Genomic DNA, 24,074 nt, shown 5'->3' with positions numbered 1-24,074 from the left:
CAACTCTCACACAACTGTAGTAGACAGTGCCACATAGTGTAAATAAGCTCTCTGATTCTAAGGCAGCAGTGATTCAGTAATAAAAACAAAATAAGGATTTGATGTAGAAAAATGACAAACATTTACAGACAAATGGCCATATTATGCTCCTGGCTACACTGGTGCAGTCCTGAAGTCAATTAAGCTGCACCAGTATAAACAGAAGAGATTACTAAGACAGCCTTCATGTGAAGGACAATCATCAGTGGCTGACAGAAGCAGTTACTGACTTAGACCCCCCAACTAACAGCCTTTTTCTATGTATTTTCAGAGATGCTCCACGGATTTGTGTTTCCACAGCAATTTGCAAGAACAATTATAAATATTAAGTATAAATATATATGGAGTTGGTGGAAATACTGTTTGAGGAAGGGATATAAGCGACCAGTCGCTTATGCTTATTGGATAGTCAAGAAGTAACCCAACTAGTTCCCCACACCCCGCCTTGCTACCTCCATCAGAAAGAGACAGTAAGTGGGGGTGGAGCAGGAGCCCTTGCTGGGGGGAGCCAGCTCCCCCCAGAACTGCCTTTCGGTGAGGGGGCAGGGGCGCAGTGGGGAAACGATGCCCTTGTGGGGCTCTTGTATATTTCAAAGGCTGAAGCGCTGCAATGGGAACATGGGGCCAGCGGCGACTGCTTCAGTCCCCACTGGTCCTGTGCTCCCTGTGGTGCCCTCCCCCCACGGACCCTTTGAAAAGGCAGCAAGGGGAAGGGAACAGGAGCCAGTGCTGTGGGGAGCCAGCTTAAAAGCTGGATCCCTGTAGCACCATGACAAGGGTGCCATCTGTTCCTCCCCACCCCGGTTCCTCTATCAGAGGCAGTTGGTGGAATAGGAGAGAGAGCTGCGAAGCAGCCCCTGTTTGCAGGGGTCCCAGTGGGGAGCTGGGCCCCACTGCAGACAGGGTCTGCTGCCGCCAAGCAGCCCCTGTTCATGGCAGCCAGAGCTGGCTGTGGACATGGACTGCTGCCAGAGCAGCCTCTGCCCACGGCCAGCCCTGTCCACTACGAACAGGGACTGCTGGACTCAGTGCAAGCCAGGACCAAGCCGTCCTGGCTCGTGCTGATCACTGCGCCTCTGCATTTTAAAGGTAGCAAGAGCTTGGCAGCTCTTAATACATTTAAAATGCAGAGCTGTAGTGCGGGTGGCTCCTGGAGCTGGCACAAGCTGGGACTGTTTAGTCCCAGCTTGAGCCGGCTCCTGGAGATACCCCCACTGAGGCTCTGCAGAGTGGTCCTATTGACTAATCTATATGAATTGATAACCATATTTTAACATCTTTGGTTTGAAGTCAGAAAATGGAAGAATGCATGTCAATTCTGATAGAACTGATGAATACAAATGTAACCCTTCCACTGGGTAGGCCTGGCAGCAACCAGGGCCGGGTTCAATATCTAGGGGTCCATCTTTCACAGAACGAGCTCGAGCCCGCACCCAGTAGCCTGGGAAATTCACACACCCCGGGTGCCTCCGAGAGGCAATGCTTCCCCACTCGCAAGCACAGAGTCTGTGTGTCAAAAAGAAACTTTTAATGAGAGAGAGAGAGAGGGGGGGGGGGGGGGGGGGTCACATGGCATGATCTTGGGAAAATACCACAAACAGAGTTCATAGCCCCCTCCCCTATGAGTAACTTTCCCAGCTCAAAAGGATTGAGCAATGTCTTTTGCCTCTCAGGCTCCCCAGTTCAACAAGGTAAGTATTCTGTTCAATTACCCAAACTTTCTCTGTACCCCACATCAAACGCCCCACTTACGGCTCTGTCTAGTCAGTGCAGACCCTGACGACTCTACTCCTTGAGCCTGAGGCTATGCCACCTTTGTGCTGCTCCTACCGGCCGCCGCTCCTGCTGGCCACCTGCCGCCGCTCCTGCCAGTCATTCCCACCAGCTGCTCCACTGGCTGCAATGGCTCCGGCTTCCGGCCAAACCATTGATTTCAGCTCTTAATGATTTCAACTCTATCCACCATCTAGGATGGCCAAAGATTCCAGCTTCCACTGGACTAGCAAAAAGACTCCTCATGAAGTATGCTTTAGGTTTGTCCTTAAAACCAGGGGGAAAGGGGCAGGTTGAGCCAGTCTTACAGCTCACATCTGGCAGGCATGAAGCAAGCTGACTCAAGCCCTCCCCCCCCCCCAACTCAGTTCACTAAACTCTGGCAGGGGGGAGGTTTGTTCCTCTGAGACCTCTTACAATGATGGGGTCTCTCCTGTAAGCACTGGTGTCATATTTTACAGTTCCCACATTTAGGGGTAGCATGACTTAAGACTCCCACAACAGCCCCAAATTAGTTACAATACACCACATTCCATTCCAACACTGATCCTCCATCAGGGCTGGCTGAATTGGATTTACATAGCCACACCTCGGATTCCTTCACCCTCCTGGCATGAGCTGTATTTACATAGCAACAATTAACAGCTCTGCAAGATAATTAACTAAACAATTGGAGTGAGCACACCCACTCCCAGTGCAGCGCTCTCCTTTTAGCTGGCTGATAGCAAGCAGAAATTCAGCCCCACCCTACACAAGTAACAGCAAGTTAGTGACAAAAAGCAGTTAGCAATGCCAGTGTTATCACAGTACTACAGTCATTATAGCTACTTTATATATTTGGAATACAGTTTCATTGCACGCTGTATGTATCCATGTGGCTTCTGCATTTGCAACCCACAAACAGGGCTATACGAAGGAGGTATACATATTTTATAGCCACATACACAGGGATTATAGGACACAAGAATTTAAAGGTCCTTGTGGATCACTGAGTCCAACCCCCTCACCACTACACTCTTTCTTAAAACTAGCTAGGTTGTTTTCCTTCTACTCTTATTAGAAAACTGTTTCTATACCTCATTCCTTTGATGGTTGGAAACCTAATTTCCAACCTATTTTTATCCATGACCAGTTTGTACTCAATGATCTGGAGAAAGGAGTAAACAGTGAGGTGGAAACATTTGCAGATGATACTAAACTGTACAAGATAGTTAAGACCAAAGCAAACTGAAGAGCTTCAAAAAGATCTCACCAAAGTAAGTGATTGGGCAACAAAATGGCAAATTAAATGTAATGTTGGTAAAGGTAAAAAAGCATCAGAGGGGTATCTGAGTGAGTCTCTGATGGGAAAAAGTTAAAAAACAACAAATAGTCTAGTAGCACCTTAAAGACTAACAAGACATGTAGATGGTATCATAAGCTTTTGTAGGGGCAACCCACTTCATCACATGGTAAATGTAAAGTAATGCACATTGAAAAAAATAATCCCAACTATACATACAATATGACGGGGACTAGTTTAGCTACAACTACTCAGAAGAGAGATCTTGGAGTCATTGTGGACAGTTCTCTGAAAACAGCCACTTAATGTGCAGCAGCAATCAAAAAAGCAAACAATATTAGGAATCATTAAAAAAGGGATAGAGAATAAGACAGAAAATATCTTATTGCCTCTATATAAAAACATGGTATGCCCACATCTTGATTATTGCATGCAGATGTGGTTGTCTGATCTCAAAAAAAGATATATTGGCATTGGAAAAGGTTCAGAAAAAGGCAATGAAAATGATTAGGGGTTTGGAATGGATCCTATATGAAGAGATTAAAAGACTGGTACTTTTCATCTTAAAAAAAGAGGAGACTAAGGGGGGATATGATAGAGGTCAATAAAATCATGACTAGTATAGAAAAGTGAATAAGGAAAAGTTATTTACTTATTCCCATAATGTAAGAACTAGGAGTCACCAAATGAAATTAATAGGTAGCAGGTTTAAAACAAACAAAACCACGCAGCATATGGTGGCCTGTGGAACTCCTTGCCAGAGGAGTTTGTGAAGAGCAAGACTTTAGCAAGGTTCAAGAAAAAACTAGATAATTGCATGGAGATTAGGTCCATCAATGGCTATTAGCCAGGATGGGTAGGAATGGTGTCCCTAGCTCTGTCAGAGGCTGGGAATGGGTGATGGGAGAGGAATTGTTTGAAGATTCCCTGCACTCCCTCTGGGACATCTGGCATTGACAGAATACTGGGCTAGATGGACCTTTGGTCTGAACCAGGATGTTCTTATGTACCCATCTGTTCTTGTGCCAACTTTGTCCTTTAGCTTAAATTGCTCTTCTCCCTCACTGCTGAGTATCTCCATATGTATTTACAGATAATCATAAGTGGCCTCTATATTTATTCTGAAGAGGCAATACTTCATAGTAACTTGCAAAAACTAAAATCATAGTCCTGATTTTCTTTCATTTGTTACTTTTGTTCATCTTGAGGTATTTTGTTGAATACTCGAGTACTGACGATTGAACTTGATCCTTTTTTCCTGAAGATACTTCATGAAACAAGAGAACATAGGAAAGATACAGCCAGTTGAAAAGCTATTACATTTTGAATTTTTTATTTAGCAAATGCAAATATTTTACAGCACTTGAAAATTTCAGTGGTGTGCATAACTATGTTCCTTTATTTTCTTTTCATAGACATCAAAATAAATAGGAAAATTGAAATTTTGTTTTGAGTTTGGAAGTTTTGCCATTGACTTTAGAGGAATCAGGTTTTTATCCAAAGTATATACACTTAATGTAAAGGAAAGTAAGAGGCCCACAAGAATCAAAATAGAAAGCATATAACTTTATTAGAAAAAAAAAAGATTCAGGCCCTATAAAAATTTGCAAACTGTTATTTTGTTAGGTGTCCATCCACTCAGTAGGACACTCAATGAAATAATAGTTCAGAGATGTGTTCAGCTGTTATTGTAGGAATATGTTTAATTTTACAAGAATGAAAGAAGATATCCATCAGTATACCATGCTTTATCTGTCCCAACCAGAGATATATTGCACTCCACTAGCATATATGGTGGCACAACACGTCAAGAGCATGTAAGTTATTTTGAAACAAAGTTGAGAAGTATTGGTTGTATGCACCAATCTGATTCCCTGAAAATATAAGGGAGAAGTTAAGTTTTAAATTATTTGTATATAAAAAATGTCTGCAGTTTGTCAAATTAAAAGCAAAATCTTAATTTCTCCAGCATCTTTACAATTTTTAAAAATTGCCACCACAATTACTAACTTTGACCTATACTGTTTCCCCCCCCTCCCCCGCCCAAGTGTGGAATAAAGAAAAATTGATGGTGGGGTCTTAATATACAATGTAAGGAGAAACAGATTTTCAAAAAGAAGAAGTTACCTGTGAAGTATCGATTGTTCTTTGAGATATGCCCCGGGGGAGCTCCACTCTTGGTGTCAGGTCCCGTCCCATCCCGGTGCCGCGGTTCAGAGAATTCTCATAGCCGTGCTCTGCCGGACCGCGCACGTGCGGCTTCTCTGAAGTGCCGTTTGCGCCTTTGATCAGCCATGCGTGGACCAGCAACCGTTAGTTCCTCTCACCCACTCATCTGAAAGAAAAAGAAACAATCCCGGAGCGGGGAGGAAGGGTGGGTCATGGAGCACCCACGGGGCACATCTCGAAGAACAATCGTTACTTCATAGAGTGAGTAACTTTTTCTTCTTCTTCTTCGAGTGGCCCCATGGGTACTCCACTCTTGGTGACTTTGGAGCAGTACCCAAATTGCCCAAGGGCTCAGGAATTAAAGTTTATGACCACGATTGAGTACTGCCATAGCCACCGAGGAGTCTGAAGCAAAATGCTTAATTATGGCATAATGTTTCATAAAGGTAACATTAGAGGACCACGTTGCTGCCCTGCAAATGTCACAAAATAGAACTCCTCTAAGAAAGGCCGTAGTAATAGATACCGCTCTGGTAGAATGGGCCTTAGGAGGGCACAGCAGAGGTTTTCCATGTATAGAAGAACACATAGATATGCATGAAACTATCAGTCTCGAAATGCACTAAGCCAGTGGTTGCCCTTTTGAACGGTCCGCTAATGATATTAAACGGTCTGTTTTCCTAAAGTCCTTCGTTCTGTCAATGTAGAACACCAAGGCTCTCCTTATATCCAGTGTGTGTGATGTCGCTTCTTGTACTGAGGCATGGGGTTAGGAAAGAAGCATGGTAGGACCTCCGGTTCATTGATGTGAAAATCGGAGAAGACCTTTGGAATAAAGGCTGGGTGAGATCTCAGCATCACTGAGCCTTTAGAAAAAACGTATAAGAAGGCGAAGCCATGAAGGCTGCTATCTCACTCTACGAGCTGAGGTAAGGGCTAGGAGAAACAAAAGTTTGATGCTAAGTATGTGTAATGGAATGGTGGCTAGAGGCTCAAACGGAGGGCGAGTCAAAGTTTCCAATACTAGATCCAGATTCCACGGAGGTGGAGGGGGTCTCCGAGGTGGACCAAGGTTTGTGAGCCCCTTCAGGAATCTCTCTGTGGTAGGATGTGCGAATAAAGAGGATGATGGAAAGCATTAAATGCTGCCAAATGCACCCGTAGAGAAGCTATTGCCAGCCCATTGTCATAGAGCTGTAAAAGTACTCTAATATACAAGGTAAGGTTGCAGAGCGAGGATCCAGATTATTGTTCGCACACCATGTCTGGAATCTGGACCATTTAGCTGTATATGTCGCTTGTGTAGATTCCTTCTTACTGTGCATTAACACCTGTTTGACCCGTTGAAAACAGAGTTGTTCAGAATCCCTAAACCAGCGAGCACCCATGCCGTGAGGTGAAGAATCTTGGGTCTCAGAGGCTCAGGGATCCATTGTCCTGGGTCAAGCGATTCGAGAAAAGAGGTAGGGGGTGTGGTACCCTTATCGACATCTGGTGGAGCATCGAGTACCAGGGTTGGCGAGCCCACGCCTTGGCTATAAGAATCACTCGAGCGCCTTCGATGTTGATTTTCCCCAAGAACCCTGGGTATTAGAGCCACTGGGGGAAAGGCATACAACAGCATCCTTCCCCAATGGAGAAGAAAGGCATCTCTTAGTGAATGACATCCTATGCCGCCTCTGGAACAATAGGCGGGACACCTCATATTGCTTTCCGTCGCAAACAAGTCTATTGTCGGAAACCCCCACCGAGCAAATATCTGACCCAAAACGTCCATGCAGATTTCCCACTCGTGGTCATGGGGAGAGCACCTGCTGAGTGAGTCTGCTATTGAATTGTCGACACCCGGTAGGTAGGATGCTGTTAAAACAGTACTGTTGTGGATACACCAGTTCCATAATCGGACGCTTTCCGCACAGAGAGAATGGGATCTGGCGCCTCCCTGCCTGTTGATATAAAGCATGGTTGCAATGTTGTCCGTCAGGATTCTGGTAGTTGTATTCCGTATCTGGGACTGAAAATGCTTGCAAGCATGCCGCACCGCCTGTAACTTGAGCACATTGATATCCAATAGCATTTCTTGTGTCGACCAGCGTCCTTGGATCATCAGATTGTTCATGTGTGCTCCCCGACCCATAAGGGAAGCATCTGTCGTTATTTGCCTTGTAGGTTGTGGGTGATGAAAGGGGATGCCGGTAAGACGATTGCTCGGTTTGGTCCACCACTAGAGGGACTATAGTATATGCTGTGGTACCACTACTGGTTTGTGGACACTGTGCTTCGCTGGGATGTAAACCGTGGCTAACCAATGCTAGAGGCAACGAAAATGTAACCTTGCGTTCTGCACTACGATGGTAGAGGCAGCCATGTGGCCCAATAGTTGTAAGCAGACGCGTGTGGGAGTTGTTGGAGCATGCATCACAGTATGCACAAGGTCTTGGATTGCCGCAAAATGTTCCGTCGGTAGGTAAGCACGTGCCATGGTTGAGTCAAGCCGTGCACCTATAAAAATCAGATCTTGAGACGGAACCAGTGATGATTTTTTTACATTTATGAGAAGGCCCAGCGATGCAAACTCATTGGACACTGTTTGCACCATTTGACATGGCTCCATATATGTTGAGCTCCTGACAAGACAATCGTTTAAATAGGGGAATATTGTCACTCCCATCCTGCATAAGCGGGCCGCCACTACCGCTAAGGTTTTGGTGAAAACCCTGGGGGCACACGCTAGTCCGAACGGTAAAACCCGGTATTGAAAATGTTTGTCTCCCAGCTGGAGTGGAAGAAAATGTTTGTGTGCCATGTGAATAGTGACATGGAAGTAAGCGTCCTGCAAGTGGAGGACTGCAAGCCAGTCTCCATTGTTCAACAACGGAATAATAGTTGTTAAAGTCACGATCTTGAATCAAAGTTTTCGAAGGTGGCGATTTAACTTTCCAAGATCTAAGATGGGTCTCCATCCTCCCAATTTCTTTGGTGAGAGAAAATATCGGGAGTAAAATCCTTTTCCCCAAAATTGTTTGGGTACTCTCTCTATTGCTTCGATTGCGAGCAAACGCTGAACTTCTTGTCTAAGCAGTTGCTCGTGAGAGGGGTCCCTGAAAAGGGACGGGGTAGGGGGTGAGGTAGGGGGAATGGAGAGAAAGGGGATGGAGAGACCGGACTGTATCACCTCTAGTATCCATTTGTCTGTGGTGATGCTGGACCAATAATGGTGGTATGGTCTCAGCCGATGGTGGAAGAGGTGGAGATCATTGTTTTCCGCGTTGACTGTGGAAGGCATGCCTGCATCCTCAATGGAGGAGTCAAATCTGCTGTTTGGCTGAAGATTGATTGGACGAACGGTTTTGTTGGGGTTGTTTTCATTGAGGACGTTGCCTAAGGCGTTGGTTCTCCATAGTACACATTTGTTGTCTCGGGAAATTAAAATCATATCTCCGCTGATAAGGATAATAGTGCCTACATCTGAAGGGAGGTGTGTACATCCCCAGTGTACGTAGGGCAATGCGGGAATCTCTGCCCTAGTGAAGGACTTCAGCGGTGTTTTTCGCAAAAGCTTAAGCTTATCAAAAGGCAGATCCTCAACTTTGCTTTGTAGCTGTCTTGGTGCTCCTGCAAATGAAAGCCATGAAGAGGCATTGTTAGGGCTGGTAAGGGTGGCTGAATGTCTGCTTGATCCCCGCTTTTGCTGCTTTGTGCTTTGTCAATTTCAGTTCTTTAGCACTTAGCCGTAGCGCTTTCAAAATAACAGGGATTCTGAAGAGAATTTTTTTTTCTTTAAACAGAAGAACAGGAACACGACTAACAGTCAAACTTCTAACTATTTACAGATGAAAAATCTACTAGGATCATTTCTGAGAGAAGAAACATAGAAGAACACAGGAAGCTCTGACTGCGACCTGAGGCGGTTGAGAGGAACTGACGATTGCCAGTCCGTGTGCGGCTGATCAAAGGAACGAACTGCACTTCAGAGAAGCCGCACATGCGCGGTCCGGCGGAGCACGGCTATGAGAAGTCTCTGAACCGCGGCGCCGGGACGGGACCCGACACCAAGAGTGGAGCACCCACAGGGCCACTCAGAGAAGAAGTTAATAGTCCCTAATTAATTCATACACGACACACATGCACAAATGTACACCTACTTAAAAATCAGTCCCTAAATTCAAATCCATTCCACTACTATCCCACTACTCCTATAAAAGTTAACTTACTTTAAAAAGCTCCAAATGGATTAAAAACCTTTCCGGAACTTTCCACGAGGTCTTCCTAAATCCTTTTCGATTTCTTTTTTCAGCTGAAATTGCTTGAATCTTTCTGCCATTGAAATAAGCTCTTCAGGAACTGGCTGAAAATTAGAAAGCTATGTTATGGAGAATGTTGATTCTAAGTGATTCTTTACGTTATACAGTTATATGCCTGTGAAGTCAACAACAAGTATTTATTCAGAATGTTTTCTATTATTCTGTGACTTGTTACTTTGCAACTGAATACTAGATCAGCACATCAAGAAAAACAAAGGTAAGGGAAGATATCTTTCCACCTAAAAATTTAGAAAAGTCTTTTGTACCTTAAACGATAAATTCGTTGGTGTTATGGCACTGTATTTCCAGTGTAGATAGATGAAAAAACAACATCTTTGCAGCTAAAAAAAAATCCTAGAGTGTATTTCAAAGACTTCTGCCTTTTGAGTTAAACTGAGAAAAAGTTTTGAGAAAATGACAAAATTAAAGTAGGTTAAAATTGGGCCCTTGATAATCCACTTGAATTGTATGTGATATACTCCATTTCTGCAGCCACAGTTTTACACCTACAATTTGACTAGCCAAGTTCCTTACCTATATATTTTTAGTTCTTAAAATGTTTTTAAGGTGACAAATTCTCTTAGGATTTTTCATCCAAATAAGTCTTAGTACCAGACCTTCAGATAACTGAACTTTGGTTATGAAAAGATCAAAAATTCAAGTTCTTAACCCCCCCCCCCACTACAGTTTAATATTGTTGTTTATGAACATTATTAGCCTCATTCTATGCAACTACAGAATAGAGAAATATCTTAGCTCTACATTTTGTCCTAGACTAATGAAAATGGTCACATAGTTGATGGAAGTTTGTCAGAAAAATGCAGGTCTGGCAAATGCTTTGTAAAATCATGTCAATTTCACTAAAAATGTTTTGGGAGAAAAAAGGGAAAAGTTCTAATATCAAAGTATCCCATGCCAACGCCTTCAAAATATAAAATGGTTGATTTTTCCTTTTCAAATGTGATATAAGATATAGAAGACATCATTGTAGAGGGGAAGGAGAGCAGCTAGTGAAATACACGAGACACCCCACCATGCCTCAAAGAACTCAAGTTTCTATAAGGTGACTCTTGAGTACTCTTCCATATATATTCCACTCTTGGCTCAAAACAGTGAGCTGATGAAAGACAGGCACTTGGGAGTTTACATAAAAAATCATTATAGCACGGTCTACTAGAAGTAGCATCCAATCTAGATATTTTCTACCAGGGAATAATGTCTTTTACGTATGGATTCAATTCCACATAGCCATCCTGCATATTACTGAAATGTGTACACTTCTCAATGAAGCCAGAGAAGCTGCTTGAAACTTATTGGAATGTGCCCTAATCAGTTTCCAGAGATCTCAGCCTGCCTTTTGATCTGTATGCAAATACAGAGTCTCTTTGAGACTCTGACTTGGTTCTATGAAGGCAAAGCAAGACTGAGGCCATCCAAAGTCATTTCTCTACCTTCTCCCTGGTTAGAATATGATGTTGGGAAACTCACCAACAAATGAATCATTTATTTCAAATGAAAATCTAAGATTACTTCATGCAAAAATATGGGCTGGGAGCTAAAGGTAATTTTATTTTTATGGAATACTACATAATGAGGGCCTGTATAACTGCCTGTATTTTCCCAGTTCTTTTGGATGATTTCAGTTATTGGTGGATGAATCCATCTGGGCTGTTGGTTGGTAGGTGCAGGCAGAGCAGATCCATGCTGTTTGAGAAGGCTTCCTAAGTGTGTGAGCGCTTTTCTGGACATTCATATAATTCTTTGCAACAGTTGTTGCTTGGTTCTGACAGACTGTGGCATTTAGGATTGATGAAGTAACTTACAATATTGGAACAGGATTTGGCAGCCTCAAATGGAGGCGGATAGCCTCAATTGACCAATTATAAATGTGAACCTACTACCATAACTGCACAGTGACTACGAACTCCTCAAAATACTTTCTTCTGTTCACCGGTATTCTCTCTGTTCTGCTCAGGTTCAGCTTCATTCAGGTATTCTTCATTCAAGCACTGAGCCATCTTAGTTGTAGTGGTATAGTTGTATTGTAAAAAAGTAAGTAGAACAGAATATTGCTGGCACTTTAGTAGTCAGGTCAAATGACCAGTTCACCTAGTAAAAAAACGCAAATGCTAAAAAAGACAGGAGAGTTGATCCTTGTGAAACCCCTTAAGTGAGGAGTCTAGTTGTGGAGGTGCATCACTAGTTTTGAATGAGAATCATACCATTTTAGTGTATTATCCTGAACTTCTGCTATGATTCTCAGGTGAGACAGCAGTATCTCATTGTCAAAAGTGTCAAATGCTGTAGAGAGGTCCAGGAACATGAGAATGCAATCCACTGGCAGCATATCATCCACCAGTGCCAATAAGAACATTTTCAGTTTCATAACCCGGCGTTAATCCACACAGCTGTGTCTAGAACAGTAGCTTTAGTTAAATAAGCTTGTCCGGGTCCATTGTTAGCTTCTCTATGAGCTTGCTCAGGAATGGGAGGTCTGACCCTGGGCAATAGCTGGCAAGGACTAAAGTATCCAGGGTGGGGTTTTTTCAGTGTTGGTCTGATTACTGTGTATTTGAAAAATGAATGAGTCTCTCTCTGAATGTGTTACCTCTTAGTCAAGAGAGGTACCAGCTATTCAAAATACTCTCTCAAGGGCAGAGGTTGAATTCACAAATCTTGGATGTGAACTTCTCTAGGATTCTTAGAACTTCTTGAAGAATGCATTTCCTGAAAGGGAAGTTACTCACCTTGTGCAGTAACGATCATTCTTTGAGATGTGGCCCTGCGGGTGCTCCACTCTAGGTGTCGGGCTTGTCCCGGCGCCGTTGATGGGAGGCTTTTTATAGCTGTAGTCGGCTGGACTGCGCATGTGCAGCAGCCGCCGCGCGCCATTCGCGCAGTTTCTCCCGTCGTGTGGTCCGGCCCCTCCGCCAGTTCCTCTCGCCATCCAGAATCTGTAACGAGACAGGAACAATAGACCCGGAGCAGGAAGGAGGGAAGGACGTGGAGCACCCACGGGGACACATCTCGAAGAATGATTGTTACTACACAAGGTGAGTAATTTCCCCTTCTTCTTCGAGAGACCCCTATGGGTGCTCCACTTTAGGTGACTACAAAGCAGTAGTCAAGATGCGCACTGGGTCAATGATTTTCTGCAGAGGCTAGAACCGCAGATGCTACCGCCGTGTCTGAGGCCCAACACCGCACTATAGCGTAACGGTGCACAAAAGAGGTGCTAGAGGACCAGGTGGATGCCCGGCAAACGTCGCTGAGAGGGACGCCTCGGGCAAAAGCGGTGGGGGTGGCAACCGCTCTAGTGGAATGAGCAATAGGCTGAGAAGCGAGTGGCCTTCCCCTGAGTGAATGACATGTCGTGATGCAAGTAGTGATAAGTCTAGCTACACATTTGACTTGAAAGAGGGTTCCCTTTGGAACGCTGCGTTAGCGACACGAGCAGCCTGTCCGTACGTCTCCATGAGCGGGTTCTCTCTATGTAAAAAGAGAGAGCTCATTGCTCGTCAAGCATGTGTAACAAGGTCTCTGAGGGAGAAGTGTGTGGCTTAGGATAAAAGGAGGTTAAACTATAGACTTGTTGATATGAAAAGACGAATTAACTTCAGGGATAAACGCCGGATGTAGGTGCAATGTCACTGTGTCCTTTGAAAAAGATGTGTAGGGAGGACTTGCCATTAACGCCCCCAGCTCGCTGACTGTGTGCAGAGGTAATCGCTAGTAGGAATACGACTTTCATTGTTAACATTTGCAGCGATATCGACGCCAAGGGCTCAAAAGGAGGGTGAACAACTGTGCACAGCACCAAATCCAGGCTCCAGATTGGTGGAGGCAGTCTGCGAGGTGGGTGCATGTTCGTCAATTCCTTCAAAAATCTTTTCATGGTTTGATGGGGAAAAAAAAAAAAAATCGAGGAACCTTGCACTGGTTCAGGGAAAGCACTGATAGCTGCTATGCAAACCTTCAGGGTTGACATGGAGAGGCCAGTCGTGAAGTTGGAGGACGTAATCCAGGACCTGACGCAAAGGAGAGACAAGGGGTTGCGCGTTTTGAGTACGACACCATTAAAGCAAGTCTGCGCCACTTTGCCAGGTAAGTTTTCCGAGTAGAAGCTTTCCTACTGCTCATCAAAATTGTCTTGACTTGTTGTGAACAAAGGTGCTCGTCATTTTTGAGCCAGTTATCAGCCATGCTGTGAGGCGGAGTGAATCGAGTCTGGGATGCAGGAGAGCCCCTTCCTCCTGTGATAACAGGTCTGTGTGAAGAGGGAGTGTCCATGGTGGGTATATTGACATCCTGTGCAAGAGTGGGTACCACGCATGTCTCGTCCATGCCGGGGCTATCAGGATGACTGTCACCTCCTTGAGCATTATTTTCTTGAGAGTCCTTGCGACTAGGACTGTTGGGGGAAATGTGTAAAGGAGCGGTCTGTGCCAAGTGGTCAGAAGGGCGTCACTCAGAGAACCTCTTCCCACCCTCGCTCAGGAACAGAACTGGGGACACTTGGCATTGTGTGTCGTGGCAAAGAGGTCTACCATCGGCATACCCCACCTGCAAAAGATGTAATGTAGCGCGTCTGATCTTATCTCCCACTCATGATCCACAGGGAATCGTCTGCTCAACGAATCTGCAACGATATTGCTGATGCCAGGTAAGTAAGACGCTGTGATGGTTACGTCGTTCCTTATGCACCAATTCCAGAACCGCACTGCTTCAGCACAGAGGGAACAGGATCTGGCACCTCCATGTCTGTTCATGTAGTACATCGCTGCCATGTTGTCTGTGAATATCCTGATTGTGGTGTGCCGTATGCGTGAAAGAAAATGCTTGCGTGCCAGAAAAGTGGCACGTAACTCCAAGAGATTGATGTGATAAGTCTTCTCTGTGGAGGACCACCTGCCCTGAATGCGGTCATTGTCCATATGTGTGCCCCAGCCTATGAGAGAGGCATCTGCTGTTATGAGCACGGAGGGCTGAGGACGACGGAACAGGACTCCTGAGAGGAGGTTTCCTGTATGCTTCCACCAACGCAGGGAATCGTAGACATGTGGCTGCAGTGACCGTCTTGTGAATGCTGTGGTTTTGTGGTATGTATACCCTTGCTAACCAGTGTTGAAGATCCCTGAAGTGAAGCCTGGCATGAGGGACGACAAAGGTGGTGGATGCCATGTGGCCCAGAAGACGAAGGCAGGTATGGACGGATACAGTCACAGCGGTCTTGAGGACTTTCACTGGTTCTTGTATCGAGTGAAACCTGTCTATAGCTAAGTATGCCCTTGTTGTGATAGAATCTAGGACCGCCCCTATGAACTTTATATTTTGTATGGGGAAATGGTCGACTTCTGTTCATTTATTACGAGGCTCAGAGAATCAAACGTGTTTCTGGTCAACGAGATCATTCGCATGGTCTCCTGATGCATTGGCGCCTTTATGAGACAATCGTTCAGATAAGGGAATATGAGAACGTGTTGGCGGCAGAGATATGCAGCGACGACTGCTAGAGTCTTTGAGAAAACTCTGGGAGCCGATGCCAGGCGAAAGGGGAGGACCCTGTACTGGAAATGTTCGTTGTTTATCACGAAGCACAGGAAGCGTCTGTGCGCTGGTTGAATCATAATGTGAAAATATGCGTCCTGCAAGTCAAGGGCCGCAAACCAGTCGTCGTGATTCAGAGATGGGATTATTGTGGCAAGAGTCACCATTTTGAAACGTCTTTTCTGCAGATAATGATTGAGCCGATGCAGATCAAGGATCCGTCTCCACCCTCCTGTCTTCTTTTGCATCAGGAAGTAGCGCGAATAAAACCCTTTCCCTTTGAACTCGTTTGGGACCCTCTCTATAGCTCCGATGGTAAGTAGGCGTAGAGCTTCCTGTCTCAAAAAAGCATCTCTGAAAAGGGACGGGGTTGGTGGATGGGTAGGGGGTACAGACGCAAAGGGGATGGTGAAGCCTGATATTTTCCATACCCATTTGTCGGTGGTTACTTTGGCCCAACGATTGTAATAAGGCCGAAGGTGATGATGAAAGATGGGTATGGTATCGGCAGTGATGGCAACGACGACTGGTGAAGCTGCACCCTCGACAGGCGAGTCAAACCTGCTGTTTTGTGTCCGGTACGTTAGTCGCCCTAGATGGTTGCGGACGCCTACGCTGTGGCCTTTGTTTAGATCGAGTCTGATCAAAAGGACGAGGTTGTCGTCTTTGGAATTGAAAGTCATATCGCCTCTGATATGGGAAGTACCTTCGGCGATGGGACGGTGGTATGTACATGCCGAGCGTACGTAGGGTCGTACGCGAGTTCCTGCCAGTGTGTAACACTTCATCGGTTTTGTCCGCGAATAGCTTCAATTTGTCAAAAGGAAGGTCTTCGATTCACACAAGCAAATGCCTAGGGGCGCCCGCAGCAGCCAACCATGATGCTCTGCGCATGGATATTGCGGTAGCTATTGATCTGTGGCAATATCCGCAACATCCATGGCTATCTGTAGACTTGCTCTAGAGCAAGCATACTCCTCCTGTACTACGGTGCGGCGTATGGCCTTGTCCACTTCGGAAACGTTCTGGGAAAGCCCTGCCAACTTGGTGATGTTATCGAACCCCTGGTTGGACAGAAGTGCCGCGTAATTGGCAATCTGAAGAAGGAGGGTGGACAAAGAATAAACTTTTCGACCAAAAATGTCTAATTTTTTGGCCTCTTTCTCTACTGCTGCGTTTTTCACCTGTGGATTCTTAGCACGGTTAAGGGCTGCATCCACTACAAAAGAATTTGGCTGGCGGTGGGTAAAAAGAAACTCCAAACCCTTGGAAGGGACGAAATATCTCTTTTCCGCCCGCTGTGATGTAGGTGGAGTGGAATCCAGGGTGTGCCAGATTTCCGAGGCTGGTTCGAGAATGGCCTCATCAATCGGGAGTGCTGCTCTTGACTGCTGTCTCGGGTGTAAATTTTTCAGCAACCTGTATTGCTTGGTCTGCACATCTGCCAGCTGGACATTCTGTGTCTGCGCTACCCATTTAAAGAGATCTTGGAACTCTCGACCGTCATCCGGGAATGAAGTGTCCCCTTGAAAGACAGCCTCGTCTGAGGAGGATGACAAAATGTCAGCTGGAGACATGGTGTGCGGAGGGGCATTATCGGCCGAAATCTGACCCTCCTCCGGTTCGGACATCTGAAGAGGTGGAGGGGCGGCCACAGGAATCTTGGGCAATGGGGCTGTCTGTTAGAGCGAGCCCAGCGGGGACTGGCGTCTATCCAGAGATGCACGGCAACAACAAGAATGGGAAGGAGAGCGAGATCTTGTATAATCAAGAGAAAAGTAATCTCTCCCCCCATGACGATAGGAGTAGTCGGGAGACGGCCTCCTGGATGAATCGGCAATGCTGTATCTACTGCAGTAAGACCTCAAAGGCGAATGAGTTGGTGAATGAGATCTACTAGTAGGCATCCCATAATGTGGCAGAGGGTGCATGTACACGTAAGTATAGCGAGGCCCCGAATGCCGGTGCGGAGAACGCGGGCTGCGCTGATAACGAGGCTCATGTGGAGAGTGGTACCGTGGAGGGGACGGAGATGGTGCCGGGGAAAACATCGGTGAGGGAGACAGGGACACCCTTCTTGGAACCGATTTCCTCTGAGCCTTTGTAGGAACATCTGAAGGCATGGTGCGGGCCTCATCAACAGAGGAATGTTTTGAGGCTTGATCTTCATCGTCCAAAACCAGTATTGGAGAGTGCCGTACCGATGAAACCGGGGAGGCTAACTCTCCTGCCGGTGTCTTACGTAGAACCGAATTGCGGTGATCTGTCGGTGCTGCACTCAGCTTCGTAAGAACTTGTGGTGCCGCCCCCGGCACTGTAGTGTGCCTTTCACTCGGCACTGTAGTGTGCCTTTCACTCGGCACTGTATCCAGCGCTGTGGGCATTCGGTGGCCCAGTGCTGACTGAGCTGTCGGTGCCGTCGATTGGAATGGTGCTGGCCTCGGTGCCGTATCATGCATCCCATGCCGTTGTACCGTCGGTGCCGAGGTCCTTAGATCCGGCACCTGTGTAGACGGCGGCTTGTGAATTGGAGGAGCAGCTTTCTTCCCCACAGCCGTAAAAGCACTCGAAGGCGTGTGCACCAAAGAGGAGTGCACCAAAGGCTTATGCCTTTCAGATTTTTCTTTCATGGACTGACGGGTCGTTATAGAGAAGCCCAGTTGGTCACCCTAACTGATCTTAGTCAGAGGGGCCGCGTCCAGGGATCATGCCAGGGAGGTTTTCTTCCCTTTCTTCACGGTCGACTCTCTCAGCGGTGACTCCCTCCGCTTGTGCTCCAGAGAAGTCCTCTTGAGCTGTTTCAGAAGGCTGTAAAGCCTTGTCAAAGAGAATGAGCTTGAGCCTCATGTCTCTGTCCCTACGTGCCCTGGCCGTTAATTTCGAACAGTGGGCACACTTGTTCGGTATATGGGACTCCCCCAAACAGCATATGCATGCGTCGTGTCCATCAGACGCTGGCATGGAGTCCTTACGCTGGGAGCATTTCTTATACCCCGGTGAACCAGGCATTTTGACGTGGTTCAACCAGATTAAAACATAATAAGAAACTAGAATTAGCAACAGTAACAGTAACAGTTAAGTTAGTAAACTTAACTAAAGTTTAACTTTAACTTTTTTTTGTTTTAACTAATGAATAACTAACTAACAATAATCTGAAGAAAACTAATGAAATTCTGAACTTTTCAGTTGAAAGGAGCTGCCTCTGAGGAGAGACAACGGAGCTCAGTCAGCAACCCAGGACGGCTGAGAGGAACTGGCTGAGGGGCCGGACTGCGCGACGGGAGAAACGGTGCGTGGCAGCTGCTGCGCATGCACGGTTCGGCTGACTACAGCTACGAAAAGCCTCTGATCAGCAGCGCCGGGACGAGCCTGACACCTAGGCTATGTCTACACTCGCAGTTTCTTGCGCTAGTAATATGCAAATGAGACTAAGCGTGGAATATCGCCGAGCCTCATTTGCATACCTAATGAGCCACCTTTTTTTTTTTTTTTTTTTCAGAAGAGGCTCTTGTGCAAGAAGGAGCGTCTACACTGCCCCTTCTTGCTCAAGAAAAACCCTCTTGCGCAATGCCGTTACACCTATTACTTTTCAGGAAGAACGGCATTGCGCAAGAGGGTTTTTCATGTGCAAGAAGAGGCAGTGTAGACGCTCCTTCTTGTGTAAGAGCCTCTTCTGAAAAAAAATGGTGGCTCATTAGGTATGCAAATGAGGCTCGGCAATATTCCACGCTTAGCCTCATTTGCATATTATTAGTGCAAGAAGCTGCAAGTGTAGACATAGCCCTAAAGTGGAGCACCCACGGGGACCACTTGAAGAAGAACTATGGGAATGTGTCTGGGCTGTTGGTGGGTACAGGCAGAACAGACCCATGCTGTTTGAAAAGGCTTCCTAAGTGTGAGAGCTTTTTTGGAAATTCAGATGATAATTCTTTGCAACACTTGTTGCTTGGTTCTGACAGATTGTGGGCATTTAGAATTGATGAAGCAACCTACCAGGTTAGGGTAGGGTTTGGCAACCTCAATGGAAGAGAATAGGAAAGTTATTTTAGTCTGTAATACTGCTTCAACACGAGCTTTAAGAATTTGTTATTTTTGACTCTGCTGGAAACAGCCTTTGCTTTTGCACCAAGCTTCTGCCCCTTTCTTTTTATCCTGTGCAAGGTGTTTGAAAACCTATGAACAGCTGCGTGGATCAGTGTGTTAATGGCTGAGACCAGAATAGTAACAATTAAGGCTCAGAATGTTTCACGGTTATTTTTAATAAAAGTCATGGACAGTCACAGGTAATAAACAAAATTCAAGAGAACCTGTGACCTATTTGTGACTTTACAGAAAATAACTGGGCCGGGGGAGGGGGGGGGGGAGGGGAAGAGAAGAGAGGTAGGGGGTAGAGGTTAAGTAAGGGGCAGGAATGAAACCTAAAGTTCCATGGGGGAAATTGACAGCTGACAGGGGTAAATCCTTGGTTCCATTGGCCAACAGCAAGGAGTGCAGTCTGAGGACCATATCAGTAGATGTCTGACTGCAGCCCTCACTACCAGCTGTGGGGCAAAGGCACACAACCCAACTGCAACTCACAATGCAAGCCAAAGGACAGGGAACACCACCGTCCTGCTTCCAGCCCTGACTTCAGTTCCTAAGGTCCTATAAAGAAGGGCTTGTATGGGCAAGCTGCTAGCTGGACAAGAGACTTTTTTTTTTAATCTGAGCATCTGCAGATGGCTGCTCGCAGCTCCCAGTGACCACAGTATACCATTCCCCACCAATGGGAGCTGTGAAAAGTGGTGTAGGTAGGCCACCACTTCCTGCAGCTCCCATTGGCCAGGAAAGGTCAATCTCAGCCACTGGGAGCTACCAGTGACTGTACCTGTGGATGTTCATGTAAACCAAGTGTCTTGTGGCCCGCTAGCAGCTTACCTTTACAAGCTGTGACCCAAAGTTTGAAAACCCCTGCTATAAAGTCACAGACTCCATGACTGTTGAGACTAAATCACAGACTTAGTAATGATTAATCAAATCCTCAGTTCCTCATCCTATGGGTGGGGTGCTGTTGCCCCTCACCAAGTTTTAGAACAGAGGTCCCAAAAATGTGGAGTGTGCCCCCAAGGGAGAGAAAGACTATTTGGAAGGTGCATGATGGGGCCCAGGCCAACCCACTCAATTCTGCATTGGCCCCAGTCATGGCTTCACTCCCAGCCCTGGCTTTAGCCTCCCAATCATAACCCTAGGCCCCATTTCTGCTCTCCATCTACAGTCCCACTCAGCCTCGGTCTATCCCTTCCAGCCATGGCTCAGTCAGCAGCAACCTCAGTCCCTGACCCCTGTCTGTGCTTCCTATAGACGCCAAGGCCTTGCTCCCAGCTCCCGAGAAGGGTATGGATAAGGGTTTACTGGGGGCACAATAGTGAGAAGATGGAGGATCACTGCTTTAGAATTTGGAGTCCATAAGGCTTTGTGGTCAAATCAGGATCATTTGTCTTTCTTGCCTGGATGCTGTCTCGTAGTCTCTAACTATGGCCTCAGTCAGATGATGGTCTGTCCAAGATTATGGCTGAACTGTAATGCCCTCTATCTTCATATGAAGGACAAAGATCAGGTTCAGGATATAAAGAGGCTGAAAGACTCCTTTTCTGGAATACAGGAAGTCCCCGACTTACACGGATCCGACTTATGTCGGATCCGCACTTACGAACGGGGCTTTCTCGCCCCGGAGGTCGAGGTAGCGGATTGCTACCTGCGAACTCCGGGGCGAGAAAGCCCCGTTCGTAAGCTGCTCCGGTGCCCCTGGTCTGCTGGAGACCGTCTCCAGCAGACCAGGGGCACCGGGCGGGTTCCCCCGCTTCTGAGGCTTTGCCAAAGCAAAGTCTCAGAAGCGCGGGAACCCGCTGCTGCCGCTTCAATCGCGGTGCCTGTGGTCTGCTGGGGACGGTCCCCAGCAGACCACAGGCACGGGGACTGAAGCGGCAGCAGCTGCGGTTCCCCGCGCTTCTGAGACTTTGCTCTGGCAAAGCCTCAGAGGCGCGGGACCCCCCCGCGGCTGCGGCTTCAGTCGCGGTGCCTGTGGTCTGCTGGGGACCGTCCCCAGCAGACCACAGGCACCGGGACTGAAGCCGCAGCCGCGGGAGGGTCCCGCGCCTCTGAGGCTTTGCCAGAGCAAAGCCTCAGAGGCGCGGCACCCCGCTGCCACTGCGGCTCTGCTCCCGTATCCCTGGTCTGCTGGGGGGTGGGGGGGGTGGGCGCGGCTAGTGTGCCCCCCCCCCCCCAGCAGACCAGGCTTTTGTTTTGGACCCTGGAGCAGAGCAGCTGGGGCGCTGCCGATTGGTCCTGCAGCGCCCTCTGGGCACTACTGGACCAACCCGGCAACACCCCAGCTGCTCTGCCCCAGGTCCTGATTCAGCCGCTGCTGGTCAGTTTCAGCAGTGGCTGAATCAGGACGCCTGGGGCAGAGCAGCTGGTGTGCTGCTGGGTTGGTCCAGTAGCGCCGAGGAGCGGTGCTACTGGAGCAACCCAGCAGCACCCCAGCTGCTCTGCCCCAGGCGTCCCCAAGTCAGCTGCTGCTGAAACTGATCAGCGCTGACTACAGGAAGCCCGAGGCAGAGTTGCTCTGCCCCAGGCTTCCTGGAATCAGCTGCTGATCAGTTTCAGCAGCAGCTGACTTGGGGAAGCTTGGGGTTCTTAAGTTGAATCTGTATGTAAGTCAGAACTGGCGGTCAGTTTCAGCAGCGGGCTGAATCTGGACGCCAGTTCTGACTTACATACAGATTCAACTTAAGAACAAACCTACAGTCCCTATCTTGTACGTAACCCGGGGACTGCCTGTATTCCTTCAAGGTTCCAAGAATTTCTGCTTGAAAACGAAATCCTGCCCTGGCCTATGTGTGGTATAAGGCTGCCTCCTTCACTGTTTTCTTCAGCTGATAGGAGTATACACACCTGCTGCTAGGAAACCATGCTGGGATTTTACAATGCAGAGCACCATCTGCATTTGTGATGATGAATTCAGAGTCTCTGAAGAGATCTTCAAATGGTTGTCTGCACATCTCCAACCACACAATTTTGAAGACCTAGACAGAAGTTGCCATGTATCTAGCTGTGGTACTGGATGCATCAAAAGGGGCCTGGAAAGATGACAATCAAATGTCCCTCTTTCTTGTTCTCCTGAAGAGAGTTATTAGCAAAGTCTAAGACAGTGCATCAGTTCAAGTAATTCTATCTTACTAACAAAGGGCTAATAGCATTTTTTTAATTGCAGGCTAACTGATCAGTAATTTGAGACACTTTGGCCTCCTGTCTTTTCATGTAATTTTTGGTTTCTACTTTCTTATTTTCCTCATTGGCCACCATGACCACAAACTGAACCCAATACGTCAAGTATTATGGGTACTATCTTCCACCTACAAATACCTAATACAGTTTATTTGACTTCTCAGATGTCAGTGAAACGGATGCTTGAGTCTCCCAGATATCCTCTGGCAGTTCCAACCAGGCTTCACATATAGACCACCCCTGCGGACTAGACATGGGAGTAGATCTAACAGCTTGCTGAAGCGCTCTTGTCCCACCTTCACAGGAGTTTCTATTCAACTTTGTGTATGGTGGATCAAGTCCTGACAATTTGGTAATTGGTTGAGAGGGAGCTGAAGAATCCATGGTCTTACTTGGTAATGAAGAAGCAGCAGCCACAGAAGGACCGAATTCCCATGGAAGGATGTTTTTTTTTTAAATACCCCAGCTGTGCTTAGTGTATTGTAATACAGTTTGAGTACTTTAAGATGGTAGAGAATTAGTCCATACCACTGGAAAATATTTCCCCTTGAATAAGAAAAATAACTATATCTATCACTCCTCAATGTACTTCAGTCCGAATCCTTGCACACACAGAAGTATCTACAAGGAAAATAGCATTGAGATGTGGATATTGCCAAAGTTTCATTTCACAGTTGCAAGGAATAAGAAAGAAATTAGAGGAGGCTGAACCTACTTCAACTTTAAGCCTGTGGACTGGGCAGAGGTACATTGAATGTGTATAATAAACGGTACCAGTAGATTCTGCTGGCCAAAAGACAAGCACATGTATAACAAGAGTGGATTATGTATGGACAAGAACTTCAACAATGGATTTAGTCACATTTAAACAATTGAAAGGTACATTCATCTTTCCCTGCTAAGGTATATACACTTACTTGATTTGCTCTTTCCAGAATGTTGATCAGTTCAGAAGCAATCCTCCAGTCATTCCTAGTGACAAGTGTTACTGCCTCCCCTGTGCGTCTGAGAGAAAAATACATTGTTACTCCTTAAGAGGAAAAAAACATGATGCTGGACATTTCCTACCTGTATATACTTGAATGGCAACAGAACTGACTTTAGAAGATACTGCTGTACCTATAGCAGAAGAAAAAAAGGGTATCTGATGCCAACCTATTTTGAAGGAGATTAAATGTCTGTTTAGAAACAAAGTGCAGAACTTCAGCTAACTTAGAAAAAAGGGCATAAGAAGCTAAATGTATGCAAGGACAGGAGAAAGTCAGAAGCTCGAAGTATTGAGATTTCAGACATAACTTTGCAATTTGTAAATTAAGTTCTTATTAACAGAACTAGTGGAAAAGGCTAGACTCCTCCTCAGTGATATGGCCTTTATGTAAACTGATTTATTGCTACTCTGTTAACATCTTTAGACTTGGTCATTAAATTAGTTTTATAAAAAAATAAATTAATTTCTAAATATGGAAATTAATCAACCACTTTGAAACAAGTTAGCAATTAGTACATCACTAATTAACACTAATTTGAAGCCTTCTAGGAAAACTGAACACCGAACACGATAAACCAAACTCAGAAAAGCACATAATGGTTCCACAAGTTAAGTAACTTCATACATTGCAACAGCTGCCTATGTATTTTTATTCTGTCTGGTCTGAAATGATCTATTCCCTTCTCCTAACAAATTACTCCAGTCA

At 46.2% G+C, this 24,074-nt stretch overlaps 1 protein-coding gene and 1 long non-coding RNA gene across 3 annotated transcripts in view; one reads left to right on the top strand and one right to left on the bottom strand.

Annotated features, from left to right (window-relative positions):
- Positions 1-4,442: 4,442 nt before the first annotated feature.
- Positions 4,443-24,074, bottom strand: part of DDX43 (DEAD-box helicase 43) — a 78,689-nt gene continuing 59,057 nt past the window's right edge. For both annotated transcript variants that reach the window (XM_075923770.1, XM_075923771.1), the window contains exons 15-17: positions 23,298-23,385; positions 9,478-9,611; positions 4,443-4,968 (exon numbers count right to left, since the gene is read on the bottom strand). In XM_075923770.1, the coding sequence (XP_075779885.1) occupies positions 9,498-9,611; positions 23,298-23,385 (202 nt within the window). In that variant the 3' untranslated portion in view covers positions 4,443-4,968; positions 9,478-9,497. The remainder of the gene's footprint in view (positions 4,969-9,477; positions 9,612-23,297; positions 23,386-24,074) is intronic.
- Positions 13,291-18,523, top strand: LOC142827812 (uncharacterized). The gene is made up of 3 exons (XR_012902567.1): positions 13,291-13,422; positions 13,547-13,671; positions 18,301-18,523. It is a non-coding gene; the product is annotated as an uncharacterized LOC142827812 (long non-coding RNA).

The sequence above is a fragment of the Pelodiscus sinensis genome, chromosome 3 (assembly GCF_049634645.1).
Source record: "Pelodiscus sinensis isolate JC-2024 chromosome 3, ASM4963464v1, whole genome shotgun sequence".
In the NCBI taxonomy this organism is placed as follows: Eukaryota; Metazoa; Chordata; order Testudines; family Trionychidae; genus Pelodiscus; species Pelodiscus sinensis.
This window is presented reverse-complemented; position numbering and strand designations above follow the sequence as displayed.